The 21,587-nt window shown below is 40.6% G+C and overlaps 2 protein-coding genes across 4 annotated transcripts in view; both read left to right on the forward strand.

Annotated features, from left to right (window-relative positions):
• The window catches only part of CMIP (c-Maf inducing protein), a 605,118-nt gene that overhangs the window by 27,849 nt on the left and 555,682 nt on the right, over window positions 1-21,587 (forward strand). The gene's annotated exons all lie outside the window — the stretch shown is intronic.
• Window positions 121-20,998, forward strand: CENPN (centromere protein N). Of its 3 annotated transcripts, none has more exons than XM_063140920.1 (11): window positions 121-255; window positions 2,727-2,907; window positions 6,127-6,172; window positions 6,689-6,748; window positions 7,769-7,845; window positions 8,280-8,456; window positions 8,652-8,753; window positions 9,713-9,770; window positions 10,186-10,298; window positions 13,174-13,297; window positions 19,535-20,998. In XM_063140920.1, exons 1-11 carry the CDS (start codon window positions 182-184, stop codon window positions 19,648-19,650), a joined length of 1,128 nt encoding a protein of 375 aa, XP_062996990.1. In that variant the 5' UTR covers window positions 121-181; the 3' UTR covers window positions 19,651-20,998. The 3 variants fall into 3 exon arrangements, with proteins under 3 accessions (XP_062996990.1, XP_062996991.1, XP_062996992.1); XM_063140921.1 differs by having other exon boundaries at window positions 10,195-10,298; XM_063140922.1 differs by lacking the exon at window positions 8,652-8,753.

The following is a 21,587-nucleotide window of genomic DNA, read 5'->3' on the forward strand; positions in this document are numbered from 1 at the left end:
CCATCATGCTCCAGGCTAGCTGGGGTAAAGGGCTTCCCCATGGAAGTGTAGGTCAAGCACTGCGCAGCCGCCAACGCGGGCAGGCGGTTGGTTAGCTGGATGAGAAGGCGGCAGCTGATTGGGTCATTCGAAGCTGAGGGGCCGGTTGGGCGCTCGCGGTGGCTGGCGGGAGGCGCCTGGGATGCTGAGGAGAAAGATGGACAAAATGGCCAAGAGGCGGGCGCGGGATGGTCGCGGCAGGAGTCCTCCGCCTAAGTGAGTCGGCCGTGAGGGGAGGCCTCAGCGGCAACGGGCCTGGTGTCTTTCCCTCAGGAGGGAGCGGGGGGCCGTTTATCCAGGCTGCAATCCTACCCGCACTTACCCGGGAACGCCTACTTCTGAGTAGACATGCGCAGGGTTGCGTTTATTCATTTTATTTAGGACATTTCTTGGCCGCCTGTCAGGGCAGAAGCCCTCCCGAGGCGGCTTACAGCGATAAAATACATTTTAAAAGTTACAATTTTAAAGGCAATAAAAAAAGTAGTGCGTTTAAAAGCCATAAAAACAGTGTCCTTTTGCCCCGCTCTTCCTCCATGGAATCTGGGGCTGCGTCCGTGATGCTCCCCCGTGTCATCCTTGCAACACCCCTGTGAGGTGGGATAAGGCCGAGAAAGAGTGACTGGTCATCCAGTGAGAACTTCGTGGGAGAGGCTAAGTGGGGATTTTGAACCCTGGTTAGGCCCATGGAACAGCCTTCCAGATGCCTTGGGACTACAACTCCCATAATTCCCCATCAACATGGTCAGTAGCTGGGCATTATGGGAATTGCACTCCCAATGCATCTGGAAGGGACCAGGGTGGGGAAGGCTGCCATAGACAGTATGCTGTTTATTTACTAAGTGCCACCTCATTTGGAACAAATCCTGTTAAGCTGGTCATGAATGACAAAATGCCCTCATAATAAAAACAAAAATTGTTTTGCTGGATCCAGATAAAGTCTGTTTAACTCAGCAGTCTGTTTCCAACATAGGCCTGCCAGATGGGTCTGTAGACTACAGTGTAGAGGCTCATTTTCGGAGCATCGTGATGATTGCCTTCCACTTTTGTATGTAGTTAGTATCTGGTATTCAGAGGTACACATTTAATTATTTGTATCTCCAACTTTTCTCCAAGGAGCACAAGGCTGTTTTCATGGTCCCCGACTCCCTGTTCTGCCCTCACAACAACCCTGTGGGGTGGGTTAGGCTGAGAGAGAGGCCCCATTCAGATGACACCGTAAACTATGATTATAACCACGGTGGTTAAGCAGAAAGCCTGGCTTTGTTCAGAAGACACCTTAAACCACCTTATTCACCATGGTTAAAGCCATGATTAAAGGTGTCTTCTGAATGGGCCCATAGTGGCCAGCTGACGGTCAACCAGAACACTTCATGGTTGGGTATGGATTTAAATGGTGAATTAAGAAGAAGAAAGAATGTAAGCTCTTTGAGTGATATTTTATTACAAAATCTAATGGTAACATATTAACACACTAATAGTAAAAAACATCATAAGCCTGATACTTAAAAATCCATAACAAAATAAGCCAAACGACATGGAAGTCTTCAGCAGTGGCTTAATAGCAGTAAAGCAACTGAATAGGCTTTTGTATACAAACTTTAAATGGAAGAAGACAAAACAATTCTCTTCAGACCCCATTTATAGATTGCCATCCTAAGTAAACAATTGATTATTCTTCAATGTGGTCATTGGGAAAAGCTCTCCAAAAACAATTACTGTTATAACAGTTGCTCACTGGTGTCTTTGAGCTTAATATAGGAGAAAGCGATTTTATGGATGTCAGGTATAGTAATTGTTTTTAAGAGTTCTGTGGGGGTTCTCATTTGGTCTACAGATAGCCTCTTGTGAAGCAGATTGCTTTAGTAAAGAGTCAGTGTGGTGTATTTAATGAGTTCACTGAAAAAAGGAGTTAGAGGACTGGGGAAATATTAAACTAATGCTTCTTGGTAAGGGTGTTTTCTTCATATGTTCAAATGCTAGCTGTTATTTTGCATGTTTCAAGCATTTTCTCTAACATTGCTCATAAGAAAAAGGGGCTGTTGTATGCTTGTGATGCTCTGTTCTCACAACAATAGCAAGGGTCAGTGTGGTGTAGTGGTTAATGTTAGTATACTACACTGGTTGGAATGAAATCAGAGGGGTTAGACTGCAGAGTGGTTACACTGAGATAAAGGAACAGACCATATATGCTGCCTTGAACTCCTTGGAGGAAGGACAGGATAAAAATGGAATAAAGAAACAACAAGGATTATTGTTCAAGGACTCACCCATTTAAGTATTTCTGAAAGCTCTTTTCTTGCAGTACACGGTATGTATTTAACCTGTAGTAGTGTGTCCTGGTTTCTGAAGCAGGTTCAGGTAGTCAAAGCACAGGAGATCTTGGTTACTAATAATCAGACTTCCTTGAAATTCTGTGGCAGCAAGAGCATTGCCGGAAGTGGCGGTTGCTTTTACTGACAGACTCCATGGTCACCAGTTTTTCTTTTTTGCTGAAACAGATCATCTTGCAGATAATGGTTAGCGGGCATGGGTACGGGTACATGCCCCACCATGGTGAGGGGTTTCTCTCAACACATGATGTGCTAACCCACCATGTATTGCATTTTTTAGCAATCCACAGTTTAGTGTGTCATCTGAAAAGACCCTATACCTGATTCTGGCTTATTGTGTTTCATTTTATTTTGTAGGGTCTTCATTATGGATGAGACAGTAGCTGAATACATAAGGAGAACTGTGCTGCGAATCCCATGCTCAGAAATAGGAAAAATGTTGGCCACATGGGGGTTTCTGACTGAGACTCAGCTTCAGTCTTTAAATATTCATCAAAAAAAGGAAAAGGTGTCCCAAGAAGTAGTGCAGCTTTGTGAGGTGAGAACAAAATTTGAGAAATGCTTTGAAAAACTTGTGAAAATGTTTTGGTGTCAGCTCAAGAAATAGTTCATAAAACATTCTTGTAAAATGGATTGTTTTTATACATATGTATTGTAATAAAGGTATAAAAAATAAATTCATCTCAATTTAAAAAGGGAGTCTATTGTCCCTGTTCGCATGTCACAATACCCCAGCATTATTTAAAATTATGGTTTATTGTGAACACGTCAGCATGCTATCCATGTTTCCAGATTGCTCCCACTTTAAAGTTATTCACTCTGTAGGTGTCATTTTTGTAGGCTTATACCTTAACTTAAGGGGCATTCATGTACCCCCTTTGATTTCAATAACGTATATGTATTCTCTCAAATACTTGGTAGGGATAATCAGCTGATAAAAGTTTAATTACAACTTTGAAACTGCCAAGGTTGCCTAATATTGTGTTTGCCATTGGCATCAATTCATTGTTACTAATAAAGTTATGAATTGGAACATTTTCTGCATAAAAATTAAGCACTGGAAAAATGTTCTGACCAACATCACTGCTTCCCACCTATTTAGCTCTATGTTTGAAAATAAAGTGAATATTACAAAAACACCACATGTCTCCTCCAAAGGAACTCAAACCCTGAGTTGCATTGCCTCTGAAGCTTCTCACCACTCAGGGAAATAATGTGTATTCAACAATTTGTTATACAAATAGTTTGTAGTCCTATTTACTAGGCTAATTATGCCAAAAATAGGACTGGACATGGGCCACAAGGAATAGGGTGGATTGAATTCATCAAGGTGATTTAAATAAATGATTTGAATCAGCGAGAAAAAAGGTTGATTTAAATCACATTTTCCATTGAAACTTTATTCATATATTCCTGATCAATGGTGCAAATATGACTACTAAACCATCTTAATTTACAACTAAATAGTGTTTTACACTGTTTCCTTCTTTACAAGCATGTTTTGCATCTCTTGGTCTCACTATATACTTTGCATGTTTTCCTTTTTTACGTATAGAGGGAATATCTTTAAAATATTTCCATATACCATCTTTCTTATGACCAACACTCATTACAGTTTGAGGTTATCAGCACAATCCTATACATGTTTAATTAGAAATAAGTTCCATTGAGTTCAGTGGGGTTTAAAACCACGCAGGAGGTTTATTTATTTTTATTTTATTTATTTCATTTCTATACCACCCAATAGCCAAAGCTCTCTGGGCGGTTCACAAAAATTAAAACCATGAAGAGCATAATAAAACAACCAACAATTTAAAAACACAAATACAAAATACAATATAAAAAGCACGACCAGGATAAAACCACACAGCAAAAATTGATAGAGGTTAAAATATGAAATTAAAACAGCAGAGTTTAAATTTAAGTTAAATTAGGTGTTAAAATACTGAGAAAATAAAAAGGTCTTCAGTGGGCGACTAAAAGAAAACAATGTAGGTGCCAAGCGAACCTCTCTGGGGAGCTTGTTCCACAACCGGGGTGCCACAACAGAGAAAGCCCTCCTCCTAGTAGCCACCTGCCTCACTTCCTTCGGCAGGGGCTCACGGAGAAGGACCCATGTGGATGATCTTAAGATCCGGGCAGGCACATATGGGAGGAGGCGTTCCTTCAAATAACCTGGCCCCAAGCTGTTTAGGGCTTTGAATGTTAATACCAGCACTTTGAATTGGGCCCGGACCTGGACTGGCAGCCAAATGAAGTTGTAGAAGGACTGGCGTAATATGATCTCATCGGCCAGTCCCTGTTAGTGGGCGGGCTGCCCTGTTTTGTACCAGCTGAAGCTTCCGGACCATTTTCAAAGGCAGCCCCATGTATAACGCATTGCAGTAATCCAAGCGAGAGGTTATCAGAGCATGGGTAACTGTAGCTAGGCTATCTCTGTCCAGATAAGGGCGTAGTTGGTAAATCAGCCTGAGCTGATAAAAGGTGCTCTTTGCCACTGAGTTCACCTGTGCCTCAAGTGACAGTTCTGGATCCAAGAGCACCCCCAAACTACGGACCCGATCCTTTAGGGAGAGTGCAACCCCATCCAGGACAGGGCAAACATCACCTCGCCGGACAGATGAACCACTCACTAACAGTACCTCCGTCTTGTCTGGATTGAGTCTCAGCTTGTTAGCCCTCATCCAGTCCATTACCGTGCCCAGGCACTGGTTCAGAACAGCCACTGCCTCACCTGGGTTTGATTAAAAGGAAAGGTAGAGCTGGGTATCATCCGCACATTGGTGACACCTCAGTCCACATCTCCGGATAACCTCCCCCAGCGGCTTCATGTATATGTTAAACAGCATAGGGGATAAAATAGCCCTGTGGAACCCCATGGCTTAGGAGCCACGGCACAGAGCTGTAATCCCCCAGCACCACCTTCTGGAATTGGCCATCCAAGTAGGAGCGGAACCACTGCAACGCAGTACCTCCAACTCCCAGCTCAGACAACCTATCCAGAAGGATACCTATCCAGAAGGTTATAGAATTCTAGCCTCAAACAGTTCTGTACCCCTGCTCATTGTAATAATAAAATCCTGATTAACCTAGTTTGAGGGAAAATAATGACAACCTGTAAATGTCCCATTGCTTTAAAAAAATGAAATTATGATTTATCATTTCAGTTTGGTAAACACTTTTTTTTATTGTGGTTTTAAGTGAGAACCTTTGCTTCATCTATAGTCAATGATTTTATCACAGGGTTGCCTTTGGAACATTTCATGCCAAATCAAGAAAATGTGGTACGTGAGGGTTGTGTTATAGTTCAATTGAATTTTTTCAGTCACTGTACATGTTCAAATGTATGTACAACCAAAAAAATTGTTTTACAAGAACTCTAGCACTGCAGGGCAACCACCTCCATTGCTCAAACTTGTTCTTGCTTTTCAAGAACAAATTTTCTTGGAGTTGAACAAATTTTGTGAGATGGGCGGTTGCCATTCTCCCAAGTGATAGGAAAGTGTCAGGAGACACGTTTCAACTTATATAATGACTGCAGCATTTCAACAGGTTTGTTGATTTGGGATTGAATGCTTCCAATATTATGTCAATCTCAATGGAGCATTCATTCCCTGTGTGCTATATTTCAGGCAGATAGGTTTTGATGCTTTATAAAGTTCCTATCTTAATGGAAAAAACAATTTAGTTTTATATGAATGAATATATTGTATAAAATGTGTAACCATGCTCATGAGATGTTCATATTGTCTTGAAGGAGAACTGTGCAACTATCAAGCATGCAGCAGATCTAGACATGATTTGTAAGTAAAGTGCTGGTTGTATATATTGTAGTTGGTTTTTGTAAAGAGGACATTTTTACATTGTTTAGAAAAACCAGTTACATTTCAGACAAGCTCTTAGCAGTTCCTTTTGATGAGATTAAGATTTGTCTTCTCCACCACTCAATTGTACATAAATGACAAAACAAGTCCAGTTTTCCTTTTTAAGTAATATAAGATAGTGTTCTCTTGGTGCCTGGCAGGCTCTCTGTCTCCTCCAGATTTTTATTTTATTTCTTACAATTTTTTAAAAAAATGAAATTAACTGAGAGGCTGGCATGCTGTAAGCTGAAATTCTGCCCTCCAGCGTCTTTATTTGGGTTCAAAAGAGTGGACTTTGTGTTTTGAAGGTCAGCCTCACTGTACTTAGTTTCTAAGGCATTTTATGAATGGACAAGCATTCATGACACTCCTTCTAAATTCCAAATTTGTCGACTGATCCAAAATGTGTTAACATTCTGTTTGTTTCAATGCTAATTATTAAACATTTTTCCTCAGATAACTACACATTCAGGGAAAAAAGGGTTTGGAGTGTTTACCAGATGACTAGAGAAGAAGGTAAGGGTTCATCCGTCTAGCAAAACATAACTAACTAAAATGCCTGTTCCTATTCAGCTGAATACATTAAAATTTATTTTCTCGTGTTTAAGCTATTATAGTAGAATGTGTTCCGTACGTCTTGTCTTCTGCTTGCAGTACGTAGTTTCCTCGTTGCTGTAGTAATCACATTATTTCATACAAAGTACTTAATCATTAGGAACTGGAATTATCTAATTCATATCTTAACTTCCAATCACATTTGAAACAAATATATGAAACATTTATTAAAGGAGTGATTATTCTTAGGTGTTATAACGTTGTTCATGTGCAGTACTCTATAGCCTTATTTTGCGTATCCTCACAATGACACTAAAGTAGTTAACTTTATCAACCATCTTACAAAACATGCAACTTGTTGGGAAATCCCAAAGTCATGTTATATCTAGATTATGGTATCGTGTGTTGTCTGAGGTTTACAGTCAAAGATATACATTCTTTCATCCCATAGTAAATGGTATTTGACATGAAAGTAAATATACACCCATCAGTGTAAAACTGTATGTAATTTTTTACTTAAGCTATACATATTGTGTCTGGAATGAAGCATAATTCAATAATTCTACCCTGTGGGGAAGAAGATGCGAGGGAGACTGGAGCAGGCAGGGACCATCAGAGCCTGCTTCAGTTGGAAACACCCCCCCACACACACACACACACAGGGCTAACATCTTCACCTTGGGAAGAAGGAGCTGTTGGTTTGCCCCTCCATTGGGAGATGAGAGGACGGAGCAGGGCCTTCCCACCAGCCTAAACAGTCTCCTTAATTTCTTTTTATTTTCTCCCTCTTCCCTCCCCATCCACTTTTCCTTGTGTGTCATGTCTTTTTTTATTTTTTAGAATGTAAGCCTGTGGGTAGGGACTGTTTTCTTTATTGATACATTCTAAGCAGCTCCGAGAGCCTTTTGGCTGAGGTGCGGGATAAAAATACTCTAAATAAATAAATAAATAAATAAATAATAGGTTTTATTTTATTGGCAGGTGATGAAAATTACTTTTTTGACTTGGTGGATTTCAAAAAGAAATTTAAAAGAAGTCTTCGGTCAGCTTTGAAAAATGTAAGAATAAACAATGAAAATGCATATAAAGGTTTTTACTTAATTAAGAGGTTTTACTTATTGTCCTACTGTATTAAAATAATCTAAATCTAAAGCAGTTTGAAATTACAAGGGAGGAAATTTTGTCTTATGTCCTATTTAGCAGTGATCCTTATCTTTTGAACTGCCTTTAATCCTTGAAGGTTGGGACACAACGCACAATGCAGTTGTCATACAGGGGAAAGTAATCATACGCTTAAAGTCATATTACTTTTATAAGCTGTAGAAACTATGTTTTGAAGTAGTTTGCAATCTTTGTGTTCACTCTAATGCGCATATAAGAAATAACTATGTCTATCCCTCTAGAGACTTTAACTATGGTGTGCTCACTGCTTTGATATGCCTAACTCTACCAGCTACACTGCAATGTAAATCTTTCCTTACCTTTGAATCAGGTAACTATCAGCTTTAAAGAATATGAAGACAATGCAATATGGATTCGAATTGCTTGGGGAACACAGTATACAAAACCAAACCAATACAAGCCAACCTATGTTGTTTACCTGTCACAGACTCCTTATATCTTCATATCCAACTCTACGAAAAGGAGCTGTATACCTTTGCTTTTTCAGGTAAATATACTTTCCCTTTTAAAGATTTACGTTCTGTCGTCTTGAAGGTAATTCCTAAACTTAGCCATAGCAAGAATGAATGAATGGGCGAGCAACAGTGCAAGTTTGATTCTCTGAGAATTTAAATATGCTTAAATATGAAATTATTATAGTGTTTCAGCGTAATTAATAAATCACCTCCATTTTCATTTGAAGGCCCTGTTGATTGCTGCCCATTACAGTGACACCCATGAAATGGACCTCCGAAGCCATTGTTTAGATTCCCTTAAAGATATTTTACTTAAGCGGTATAGCCAGGTGAGCAACTTCAGTATTCTATTCTGAACCAAACTTGGAGTTTTTGTTTTAGGCGTGGTTCTAAACTTCCCAGCAGGTGGGGAAATGACTTATTCCAAGAGATCGCATTATAGTACTACAGAACTGGACAGACTTTCAGTAAGGTAAACTTACCACCGGACAGGATTAATTTCCCGACTTCTGATTTTTAAAGGCATTCCTCAATTCTTAATCAATAGTTGAATAGTAAATTGGAGTTTTAAAATTCTGTGCTGTTACTACTTAACCTCTAAAGGTACTGATGCAGGAACTACGATCATTGAGCATTCACTTCCCATTTCTGAATAGCAACTCAATAGGATTTGTTCAGCCATTATGACTGAACAAGAAATTCCAACGTTTGTAAAGAGTGCAGGGCCATGTGTACCAGCCCCACCTTTCCATGTTAAGTGGAAAGGTCTAGAGGGAGCTTCTCTGCTCATTGAGTGGAAAACGCATAGTTGCCTACTTGATCACTGTGGCAAGGTTGAGATTGGAGAGGGCGGGGCTCTTGCATGTGGGGGGTGTTGGGGTGGGGGCAGTAAAGCCCCATGCTGCTACACAAGTTGGAATTCCACAAGCTGGAATAACCTGAACAGGACTATAAAGAGGTTTGAAATCAATACATGTTCCTGCAACACTGGTCATTACTAGATTCCTATTGCTTATAAAAAGAGGATAGACTTAAGAATATTTCCTAAAATTTACTTAGGGCACAATCCTGTACATGTTTAGGCAGAAATAACAGCCATGTTTAGACATAGCTTCCTAGGGAATCCTGGCAGTTGGAGGGCCTATTTCTGTCTAAACATGCATAGGATTGCACTCTTAATCGTAAACTTGAAATACTTATTTCTAAATGCTTAATTTCCAACTCATAGCCAAAATACACTAAATTAATGTTCTGGTATTCTTTCTTTTTTCCCTCCTCTCTTTCCCAGAGCTTTCAAACTCATCACCCACAACCTCTAGAAGAAAAAAATAGCACCTTGAAAAGTGGTATGTATACTACCTTGCTATGTATAACTTCACATCAAAATAGCTGACTTAAATATTAAGACTTCTGGCCATCGCTGAAGGTAGATAGATCACCTTCATTGCATGGCCAACTTTGTTGGGCTCCCTGTCTCCTCTCTGTGTGTGCACAACAAGAGGTTTAGCATATGCAGGAGCATGCCTTCAAGCTGTGCCCAACATGTTTGTCTTGCCAGGTGATAAAGTTTTCTCTGGCACTGGCCTAATAAGACTATTATTGGGTAAAAGGATTTTAAGGGTTCAGCATACTTTAATGACACTGGGCTGAGCATGCATGCTTAACTCTGTGTTTTTGGAATTCTTTTCACTTCTGAATGTCACTTTGAAAAAGATAAAATTTAATGTTTTACATGTGTTTATATGATTCTGCATTTTCCAGTGGTTCCAGGGATTATTCAGGAAGATAAACATGAAAAGGAGAAAATTCAGAGAATTAATCGGGAAGCTTTTGCTGATGGTCCTCAGCCAAAATTAGAGTTTGCACAATACAAGGTAAAAAATGTATATTTAAAGCGTATTTGGCAGTACAAATAAGTACATTCTTCAAAATGTATTTTTCCCCAAAATTTTGCATTCCTTATGTTTTTTAGGGCTGTAACGTTTAGTCAATTGCTTAAATTAATTTATAAAAATACTTCCTCAGCTAAAAAGGATCCTTTGCTCATATTAAGCAGATTTTTTTTTTTTAAAAAAAAAAAGTTAATAATTTGAATATCAATTTCCAAAAAAACCCACATCTTAGAGGGGGTATGTCCCCTTCTGTTTCATATAGGAAGAAATAGTAATAGTAATATTTATTTCTTACCCGCCTCTCCCTCTGGATCGAGGCGGGGAACAACATTGAATACAAAAATATAAAATACATAAAGCTGATTAAAAACAGAAAACCAATACATTATTAAAATCCTAAAATCTTTTAAGACATCTTAAAATTTGACTGGAAGTAATAATCGAAAGATCATGCTGGTTGAAAGATGTGCGTTCTTCTTTAAACAAGTATTTTATTCATATGCAGGTTTAACCGTGCAATCTTCTGCATGGAAGTAGGTTCCACTTTGTAAAGTGAGATTTACTCCCATATAGGTATGCATAGGATAGCAGCCTAAAATTCATATAATTGATTGACTAAGGGTACAGTCCTATACATATCTAAACAGAAAAGGTTGTACAACTTCCATGCTGCTGGAGTATGCTGGGAGTTGTGGGGGTTTTTTCCTGTCTAAATGTGCATAGGATTGTGCCCTAAGTTTTGTCGTCATTTTTTTAAATTGGGCAACAGCCCTATAATTTTCTAAAGATCAGGAAACTCTGAATTTGTAGTTATCATTGCGCTTGTGAAAAAATATTGGTTTGCTTCTCAGTTTTGTATGAGTCACCTCTAATTATACATTTGTTCAACATGCAGCATGCTTGGGATGCAGTCTGAAACGCATTCTTCATTCTCTTTTATTAAGGGAAATATTTCACTGATTGGGATTTTCCATTCTGCATGCAGATCATTCCCTGCATATAGGATAGCAAAATTCCATACACACTGCAAATGTTGAAGCATGGTTATGAAATTTAAAATATTTCTCATGCCTCAGTAGACTGCAATCCAAAAACAGTGTTCTGAGGCCGAAGTCATTCCTATGCTTAATGCAGCCATCTGTCGCCAGTAACAATACTGAGTAGGTCAATTATAATACATAATTAGTTGCAAGAAGAACAAAAATTGCTCCAGTGGCTGTGTTTTTTACTTGCTAATAGTGACCTTGGTCTTAAGTTGCCTGTCTACCACTGGGGGGCACCCTTTGCTTTGTCTTTAATAAGATGCTAGTAAAAGTATTTATGGCTTAAGAAAATGAACTCTAAAAGGCAAGTCAATCATACTTTAAACAAAATAACATTGGGATGATGGTCTTTGGCAGGAGGAAAATAAAACATAAATGGATGATTAATGAAAATCCCATTGAGCAGGTTGCTAGCTGTAAATATCTGGGAATGATGTTCCATGCATCTGGATCATGGCTCACTCATATAAATCATGTGGTGACACATGTGTGGAGGAGCACTGCAGCACTGATAAGATTTTTTTATACTAAAGGCAGGCAACATATCCCCTCCGCGATCCAAGTGTTTGTGGCTAAAACTATTGCCCAAATGCTATATGGAATTATTCAGACCAAATTTTTAAGAACTATATTTTCAATACTTCATTGTGTGTCCAATACAGCTTTGCAGCTAGAGGCTGGTCTTATTCCCATTGAAGCCCGTACCAAATTGCATATGAACAATTACTGGTTGAAACTTACATTCTTACCAGCTGGGCTGGCTCCTTTGATACTGTTGGACCCCTTTCAATTGAAATGGGAAAAGTATCTGGGTAAGGAATTATCTCTATTGGGATTTTCTCCCAATGTCTTAATAGCTTTAGGCTACTCAAATGCCAAGGCAGCAGTCAAACAGAGAATCTGGGATATTGTATTGCAGGAGCATGTAAGCTCATTGTCTTATACCAGTCCTTTAAGAAATAAGACATTTGAGTCAAGTGCTTACCTGACCAATCTGACTTTCCGTAATTACAGAAAAGCTTTTACTTTGGCTAGACTCAATGTTCTGCCCTCCAAGTTTTTGGAGGGGAGATTTCAGGGAATACCATTCCAAGACCGTCTATGCCCTTGTAATAACAGGGATGTTGAAATGGTGAGTTGTACTTTTATACTGCTCCTTTTATCGGGATCTTCGGAATTATCTTATTCTACCTATTTTATATAAATACCCAGGTAGAACTGCAAAATTTTATATTTCCTTATTACTTTTGGATAAGATTTCTTATATTACCAATAAAATGGCTAAATTTTGTACAATTACAATAATATGCCGTACCTTTTTAGCCCCTGAGGGTACCCTGTGATTTTCGACGGATTTGTTGATATAACTGTTATGAACTCTGACTCTCTAGATGTAGGTAGATGTAATGTGGTAACGTATTTTGTATAGAGTGTTGTTTGTTAAATGTATTGCTGGTATTGGTCAATGACCGTAATAAATATATTCATTCATTCATGGATTACTATATAGTAAAAGACTGGATATTTTGAAAAGAAATTGTAAATTCTGGGGAAGTTGACATGGGTTATTTTTATTACGTATTTGAAATTAAAGAAAATGCTTAAACCTTGAAAGGGGTATCTAGCAGAAGGTAAGGAGTTCTTAAAGCAGATAATTAGTAGGCCAGCGTGATATCTTAAGCCAAGCCTCAAAATATAATCATGTGTTTTCCAAAAATAAAGCGCAGTCATTTTAAGATTTCGAAATCTAAAAGTGATTTATTAGAAACTATGAAGGCCTTTTAAAAAATAACATTGATTGTTTTGGCTTATAGCTTGAAACAATGTTCAGAAGTGAACAAGAAAACGTCGTCTTGAATAATAAAGAGCCATTTAGATGCATGGTCAAGTTTTCCAGTCCTCATCTTTTAGAAGCACTGAAGTCCCTAGCACCTGCTGGTAAGCGTTTCAGTGGTGGCAACGCCAGAGAGCAATTGTATAAGCAATTACTATGTTGTGGTATATTTTGTAAACATATTTGTGTGAATAAGGAGATTGTAGAAGCAGCGATTCAAGGTTCCCTGTGCAGGGGGGAGAGTGTCCATTGCAACAGCTTTACTGCCAATCTTCTTTAGAAGCGCCCTTTGTTGGTTCCAAATTTAGTCAAGAGTAGACCAACTGAAATCAGTGGAATATAAGTTACTCATTACTGATCTGTCCCATTGACTCCATTGAGTCTGCTTGAAATATGAAAATCTGGATTCACCTCCTCATGTTTAAAAAAACGGTTTGGGAGTTTTACTGACAAACTGCTAATCAGACAACTACCAAAATAAACTTTTTTGTAATGCTCACAATCAAGTGTCAAAATTTGAGTCGAGCAATATTGACTCTGCCAGATGTTTCATTCCAATATATGCCAAGATACAGGTAAAGGATTCCTTAACTCACCCATTCTTCAACCCTTTGGTCACCTCAGTTGTTCACTACCACTCAATTGCCTGTTCCTTCATTCTCACATGGAATGAACAGCTGAAGTGCTTTCATGCAATAATCTCACGTTGCTGGAAATTGTGTAAAGCACTTGTATAGGTGGTTTCAAAAAGTTACTAATATTCAGATATAGAGCCAGACAAAAATGTTGACTTCAGAGGACTAGTGGTCTGGCCGCTAATAATTTCGAACTTCTCATAGACACAATGCAAAATACCAATTATAGAGTACTATAGTTGTCCAAATTAAATTGCAAATGTATATACTAGAGTGCACTAGCAAAAATGACAGTTCTCCAGGTTGGTGTGCGGAAGGCATCCCACAATGGGTTAACTCCCCCTATCGCCCAGGAAAAGCAGGGATTCACATGACTGAGTTTTAAGCCCTCTATTGGTCTGAAGCTCCTCCCACCCAGTTCGTCCCTGCTTTTCGCCCAGGACAGAGCTACTTCTCATCTCCTATCTCAAGCCTATACTTATCTCTATTTCTAACACTTTTTAAACTTCTTACCTCTTTGACTTTCTTTCTTATAACCAGGCTTTATTTTTTCATCCTCTTACCAAAAAACAAACCTTTTCTGCTTCTTTTTCTCTGCCGCTTGCCTATCATTCTCTATGACCCCTCCAGCAAAGAAAACCATTTCGAAGCCTCAAAAGAAAAAGAAAACAATGACTCATGTGAGAGTCGTTAGGAAGCCATCAGCAGACAAAAGGATGACCTGCCAGAAAGGTCAAGGAGAGTTTGCCGGCTTAGGCTGCCTACTGAGTCTCCCAGCCATGGAGGATCAAAGAGATCACCAGCGAGGCCCCTCGCTGAGTCTCTTACACACCAGGAATGGTGCGATCCCGGCCTCAAAAGTTGCGGCCGAGACTGAGGGAGTCCGAGACTGAGGGAGTCGGGGGTTCAGCACGCCACCCTCTCCACTCAGAACAAGAGGAGGAAGCAACGGAGCAGCTAGATGCTCCAACAGCATCAAGGGTGAGATCAAATCCATTCTTTCTCCCCCATGTGGATGTTTCCCGCCAAACAAAGCGGGCAGCCATTTTGAGTTGCAGTTTCGATTCCAACTTGCAAAGGGAAGCCCCTCCTCCTTCCACCTCCTCCATTGCTCAGACACAGAATAATGAGATAGCCCCAACGCCTATCCTAAGCATGGCTCAAATAGATAAATCTGTTTTAGCACAGATCACTAAGGCAGTACTGGATAATCTGTCTGTCCATTTGTTAGACAAGCAAACCTTGAGATCAAGCCGTTCTGCAAACTTGCAGAATCAAGCTTGCACACTTCTGAGTCTTCCTCCTCTCCTCCTCCACAATTAGAAAACAAAAATAAAAACAATGATAAAACAAAAAACAAAAATAAGGCTTTCAGGTCAAAACAGCCCAATTCTTCCCATAGTCTGCACTCATCAGCAGGCTCTGGGGATGACTCTCCAGACCCATACTCCATAGCCAAAGGTCGCTCTAACAAATCCAAGACCCCCTTGGCTGAGCCCCACCATGACAGTGATTCCTCCATAATGTCACTGCAGGAGTTCTTTTCAGAAGGAGAGGAGGGTGGATGGTCAGACATAGAAATTACAGACCATATCTCGGCTGATCGATTCTTTAACAAAGAGGATTTTTTACCTTTATTGTCCAAAGCAATTGTCTCTCTAGCTAGTGAGCCAGTACAACCCGACAAACAGCAATCTTTATCTAGACGGGCAGCGATGTTTCCAGAACCCAAGCCAACCACCAGAGAGGTACCTTTTCCCAATTCCTTTAATAAATTAATGAAGGAGGAGTGGAAATCTCCCCTCCAGGGGAAAAAGGGAGTCAGTACAGCGCAGAGGTTTTATACTCTTCCTCACAATGTGATGGAAGAATTAAAAATTCCATTAGTAGATGCCCCTGTGGCGGCCTTGCTCTCAGGTGCTGTATTGCCAAAAGATGGTGACTTTCCCCTAAAAGACCACGGGGAAAGAAGATCAGATACAGCTTTAAAAAAGGCGCATGAAGCTTCAGCATTAGCTTTAAGGGCCTCAGCAGTATCATCTTTTTTCGCTAGAGCTTCCATCTTATGGGTGGAAGACATAATAAAAAATAAGGAATTAGATCAGCCTACTTTATACAGAGGACTGCTCAAACTCTCTAAATCTTTTGCCTTCCTGGCTGATGCTACACAAGATGTGCTTCAGTTTTCAGCCCGCTCCATAGCAGCTGCTAATGTGGCCAGACGTTCCATTTGGCTTAAGCACTGGAATGTTGATCTTCCCTCAAGGGGAAATCTTGCGCCAACTCCTCTAGCGCTTCTGGCCTCAAGGTCTGGACGACAGCAGTTCTGACGCCAGGGAACCCTTCATCGGGGGGAGACTTCAGAACCAGTATCATCCATAGAAAAATACGAAGGTATTTATTCCATCTTATTTCTAGTAGCCAAAAAGGGCAAAGGCTGGAGACCAATTCTGGACCTCAAGCATCTGAACAGGTTTGTCAAATATCGAAAATTCCGTATGGAGACATTGCAAACCATCAAAGAAGCCCTTCACAAAGCAGAATATTTGACTTCCATAGACCTCACAGAGGCATATCTGCATGTTCCCATCTCACTACCTCACAGAAAATTCCTACGCTTCACGTACCAGAACTATCATTACCAGTACAAAGCACTTCCATTTGGCCTATCCTCGGCACCCCGCATCTTCACCAAGATCATGGTGACACTAATAGCTCATCTCCGGCTAAAGGGCGTGCATATTTATCCATATTTGGACGACCTTATCCGTTCTGTTTCCAGTCAGAAAGCCTCGCAGGATCTACAGACAGCTGTCGAGTGCCTAGAAAGACACGGCTTTGTCATAAACAGAAAAAAGAGCCATCTCACACCCACCCAGGTCCTCCCTCATCTAGGAGCACTCATCGACACCTCCAAGGGTTTAATATTCCTCTCCCCAGAGAGAATAGTCAAGCTTCAGGACCGCTCAAGGGCAATTCATCGGCAAAGAACCAACTTAATGTATGCTGCGCATCTTCTGGGTTTAATGATCTCGTGCCTCGGCATTCTCCCATGGGCCAGGCTGCATTCTCGCCCCCTTCAGTGGTTCCTATTACCCTTCCAAGCTCAAATAGCAAGGAGGGATCGCCTCCCAATACTTCTCCCTCTGCACGTCAGAGACTCCCTCATGTGGTGGCAAGACCTCCAAAATCTGCAGGTGGGCAGCCCCTTCCAGGAGCCTCAGAGGATCTTACTGACAACAGATGCCAGCCTCGAAGGGTGGGGAGCCCACTGCAACTCTCTCCTGGCCCAAGGAAAATGGAATGCAGAGGAAAAATGCCACAGCATCAACTGGCTGGAGCTCAGGGCAGTACACCTGGGTCTAAAAGCATTCTCACGCCATCTGCGACATTCTCATGTCCTAGTCAGAACGGACAACACAACAACACGAGCCCACATAACACGTCAAGGGGGTTCCAAATCCCTCTCCCTACACCTGGAGGCCCAGAGCATGCTATTATGGGCTGAACAGAACTTAGCCTCCATATCAGCCCAACACATCAAAGGGACCCTGAACCATACAGCAGACTATTTGAGTCGGCAACAAATAGACCCAGGGGAATGGAGCCTACATCCAGCAGTCTTCCAGAGAATCATACACCATTTCGGCCCACTAACGCTGGACCTGTTTGCATCCAGGCACAACCACAAGCTGCCAAGATTTCTCTCCAGATTCCAGTCTTACGGAGCCGAAGGGATAGATGCTCTATATATCAACTGGCCGAAAGAGAGGCTCTACGCATTCCCTCCAATCCCCCTCTTAGCCAGAGTTCTACAAAAAATCAGAAAGGAACAAGCCACTGTAGTCCTAGTAGCCCCCTTCTGGCCCCGACGCCCCTGGTTCTCCGAGATTCTAGCCCTAGCAGTGCAAGGTCCATGGTTCCTGCCCCAGATCTCAGATCTCTTGTCTCAGGAACCAGTACTGCACCCAGACCCAAATTGGCTCAAACTAGCCGCCTGGCTGCTGAGAGGTCCATCTACTTAACTCTGAGTTATTCTGAGGATGTCATATCCACCCTGCTGGCATCCCGCAAGGACTTCACCACCAGAATTTACGAAACAACCTGGAAGTCCTTCTGCAGGTGGAGTGAAAGGGAGAAGCTTATTCCACGGGCAACAGGTGTCAAGGAACTCCTACCCTTTCTCCAACAAGGCCTTCAGATGGGTTTAAAACCGGGTACCCTGCGCAGGCAGACGTCAGCCGTGTCATCAGTCCTTTCCAGGCCTGGTAGGCAGCCACTAAGTTCACACCCTCACATCAAAAGATTCCTCCGTGGAGCAGCACTCAAGAGTCCTCCCATTGTCCATAGGTTTCCTTCCTGGAGCCTACATGTTGTACTTTCTGCATTGACTAAACCTCCCTTCAAACCAATTGCCTCTATTCCACTATGCATTTTGTCACAAAAAGTTCTTTTCCTTGTGGCCATAACATCTGCTTGCAGAATCTCAGAGTTATCTGCCATCTCAATCAGAAAAGGCCTCATCACCTTCCATAAGGATTCTGTCGTCCTTCGAACAGACCCGACCTTTATCCTTAAGGTCAACACGCTATTCCATAGGTCACAGGAGCTTATTCTGCCATCTTTCTGTCCTAACCCTTCTCATCCACAGGAGAAGGCCTGGCACAAGCTGGATGTCTGCAGAGCCATTAAAGTTTACTTAAAAAGGACAGAGTCCTTTCGAAAATCTGATTCACTGTTTGTTTCCTTTCACCCTGTGGCTATGGGCAAGAAGGTTACCAGATCTACCCTAGCTAGGTGGTTAAAAGCATGTATTTTTTCGGCCTATGAGGCCTCATGCCTCCCCAAGCCATTAGGAGTCACAGCTCACTCCACTAGAGCAGCAGCTACATCAGCCGCCTTAAGTACTAATGCCCCTCTGGCAGAAATCTGCAAGGCGGCCACCTGGACAAGTCCTAATTCCTTCATAAGACATTACAAAATAGACACATATGCCTCAGCGGATGCCTCCTTTGGCAGGAGAGTCCTCCAGCAGGTTGTAGGACTACAATAGACTCGGCTTAAGATTTTCCCACCCAGATAAGGGGTTTTAGCTTTTGCATATCCCATTGTGGGATGCCTTCCTCACACCAACCTGGAGAACGGAACATTGGTACTTACCGAGAAGGTTCCTTCTGGGTTGGTGTGCGGAAGGCATCCCAACCACACCCTGAAACACCACCGAGTCTATCAGGCCACTTGTCTCTGCATTTAGCCGGCCAGACCTTTTCCTAAGGATCCTCAAAGTTTGTACTCTCAGATTGATTTCTAAGTACTTACTAAAAAGTTATCTGTTCCTCTGTGGTTCTTCCTTACCTATGATACAAAGAGATGCTTCCTTTCTCAATTTCTGAGCTTTAGCCATGGACGGAACTGGCTAGGAGGAGCTTCAGACCAATAGAGGGCTTAAAACTCAGTCATGTAAGTCCCTGCTTTTCCTGGGCGATAGGGGGAGTTAACCCATTGTAGGATGCCTTCCGCACACCAACCCAGAAGGAACCTTCTCGGTAAGTACCAATGTTCCGTTCTGTGACACTTAAAAGACAATTGTCATTAAACTCTTGATTTGTTATTTAGTTATATCAAATGTGCTTTTGAAAAGCTATAAAGAACTATATAGAAATCATATAGAAAATTGGTTCTAACTTTATTTTATTCTCATTCTAGGGCTGGCAGATGCTCCCCTTTCACCATTACTTACTTGCATCACCCAAAAAGCTAGGAATTATTTTAAAATCAGAGAGAGAAATGGTGCACTTTCACAAAGCTTTGCAGGCCAATGACATTTTTAAAATAGACTAAAGAACAAATAACTGTATTTCTCCTGATTGCTTAACTGTTCTATTCTGCCGAAGAGACACCACATGGAATCTACTCTCCCAAGCATTCTACAGTTGAATTGATCAAATTACAATATGACAGAGCAAATAATCATCTTGGCAGGTTATAACCTGCTAGCTGGTGTGACCTGTTGACAAGAGTTGGTGTATAATTCCTGCACAGTGACTAGCTGATCTCTTCCTTACCGTTGCACATTATAATAGAAGCACGTCTTTGTGATAAGCCATGTGAGAAAGTTTTCAGAAACTCAGTAAACCACTAACTTTGCCTTTAGGGTGCTCAGTAGGTTAAACAAAGGGTGTTTTGCTAGTGAAAATCCCCATATTCTTAAAATGGTATTGAAACAAATGAACTTGACACTCGATGATCAGTTGATTTTAAGTGTTTTAGCTAATTGCTATGTAAATAGGTATTTGATCCGTGTATGATAAAACTTAGGCCTACTGATTAAATAAAGCTGACAATTGTATCTAATTTTTCCACAAGTGTAAATAACAAAGCAATTACTTTTAAAGGCAGTTTGCGCTTAATAGTGTGCTTATCGAGAGAATCAGATCGCTTGTTAGCTATCCATATGGTTAAAGTTTTTTATCCCAAAAGCTAGTCAGGGTGATAAAACACATACAAAAATCAGGCTATGGATAATTAGACCACTTTTGAAACAGGCACCCCTGAAATGACAAAGCACTAACCTAGATTCAGCACACTGTGAAGTGTGAACAGGTAGTGGCTCTATACGCTTTAAATCAAATGTGTGTGTGTGTGTGTGTGTGTGTGTTTGGTAAATTATCTGTTTTCCAAAGAAGGTTGGAAGACAGCATATTTTGGAGAATTAAAGATTTACTTCAATCTTCTCTTTAACAGCATGCCTAGTAGCCATAGGCAACAAGGAATTCCATGCAGGCAAATAAGTTGTGTGGTGGAGGATGCATCTTTCTTTCACTCTACCACCTGGTTTCCATGCAGGCCATGGAGAAAATGAAGCCCATCCCTCAGATACAGCTAGTAAAAAAAAACCCTGTAGGCTAGTAACTTTGTAGGCTTATTTATCTTTTTTAAACTTGTAGGCTTATTTAATTTTTGTGAACCGCCCAGGGAGCTTCAGCTATTGGGCGGTATAAAAATGCAATCAATAAATATCACAAGTGCAGAGAAATTGATACTTGCCATTTAAAAGGGAAATGATACCAATTAATATAAAATCCAACTGGTATAGCTATTCCTTTTTCCTTAATGAAAGCCTGTTTTAGAGTTTCTCCTTCTGTTCTAGTATGGCTCAGTTCAGACAACATGCTAAACCATGCTGCTTAACCACAAAATGGTTAACGGAATGCATGCATTCCATTAACCATTTTGTGTTTAAGCAGCATGGTTTAGCATGTTGTCTGAATGGGGCCTATAGATGAATTGTAAGGAAGTTAATGTGATATTAGTTAGAAATTAGATTTTCTTCCAATTAAATAACACGCATGGTCAGTGTGTCAAACCATATTCACAGAGAAGGCTTCAGAAAGTTGGGGTAGGTAGTTAAGAGAGGTTTCAACTGCATAAGTGTTTTTAACCATTATTTTTAGTGAAAATGTGTATTTAAAATATTGCAATTGTGATTTGAAAAGCAAATGGGTAATTACCCTTTGCAATGGGATTTTTCATAGACTAGTGCTCTTTGGCACTGTGTGTTGCAGGAAAGAGAAAACTACTGTCAATACAGTTTGGTTAAATTGTATATCTTTACTTCTGTAAACATAAATAAAAACTGCTTTTGTAAATGTTAGTTTTGCTTATTATTGCTATTTTGTTGCATTTTTATCTTGCCCTTCCTGCAAGCTCAGAGCAGCATATGTTGTTGCCCGACCCACACTCTATTTGTATCCTCACC

Source organism: Elgaria multicarinata, chromosome 14 (genome assembly GCF_023053635.1).
Source record: "Elgaria multicarinata webbii isolate HBS135686 ecotype San Diego chromosome 14, rElgMul1.1.pri, whole genome shotgun sequence".
NCBI lineage: Eukaryota > Metazoa > Chordata > Lepidosauria > Squamata > Anguidae > Elgaria > Elgaria multicarinata.

Bases quoted from the DNA above. Each gene is read 5' to 3' on its own strand.
- CENPN (XM_063140920.1), top strand. From the start codon at position 182: ATGCTGAGGAGAAAGATGGACAAAATGGCCAAGAGGCGGGCGCGGGAT. The intron at 2,908-6,126 runs GTGAGAACAAAA...ATTGTCTTGAAG, and splicing joins AAGTAGTGCAGCTTTGTGAG to GAGAACTGTGCAACTATCAA. The intron at 10,299-13,173 runs GTAAAAAATGTA...TTTGGCTTATAG, and splicing joins TAGAGTTTGCACAATACAAG to CTTGAAACAATGTTCAGAAG.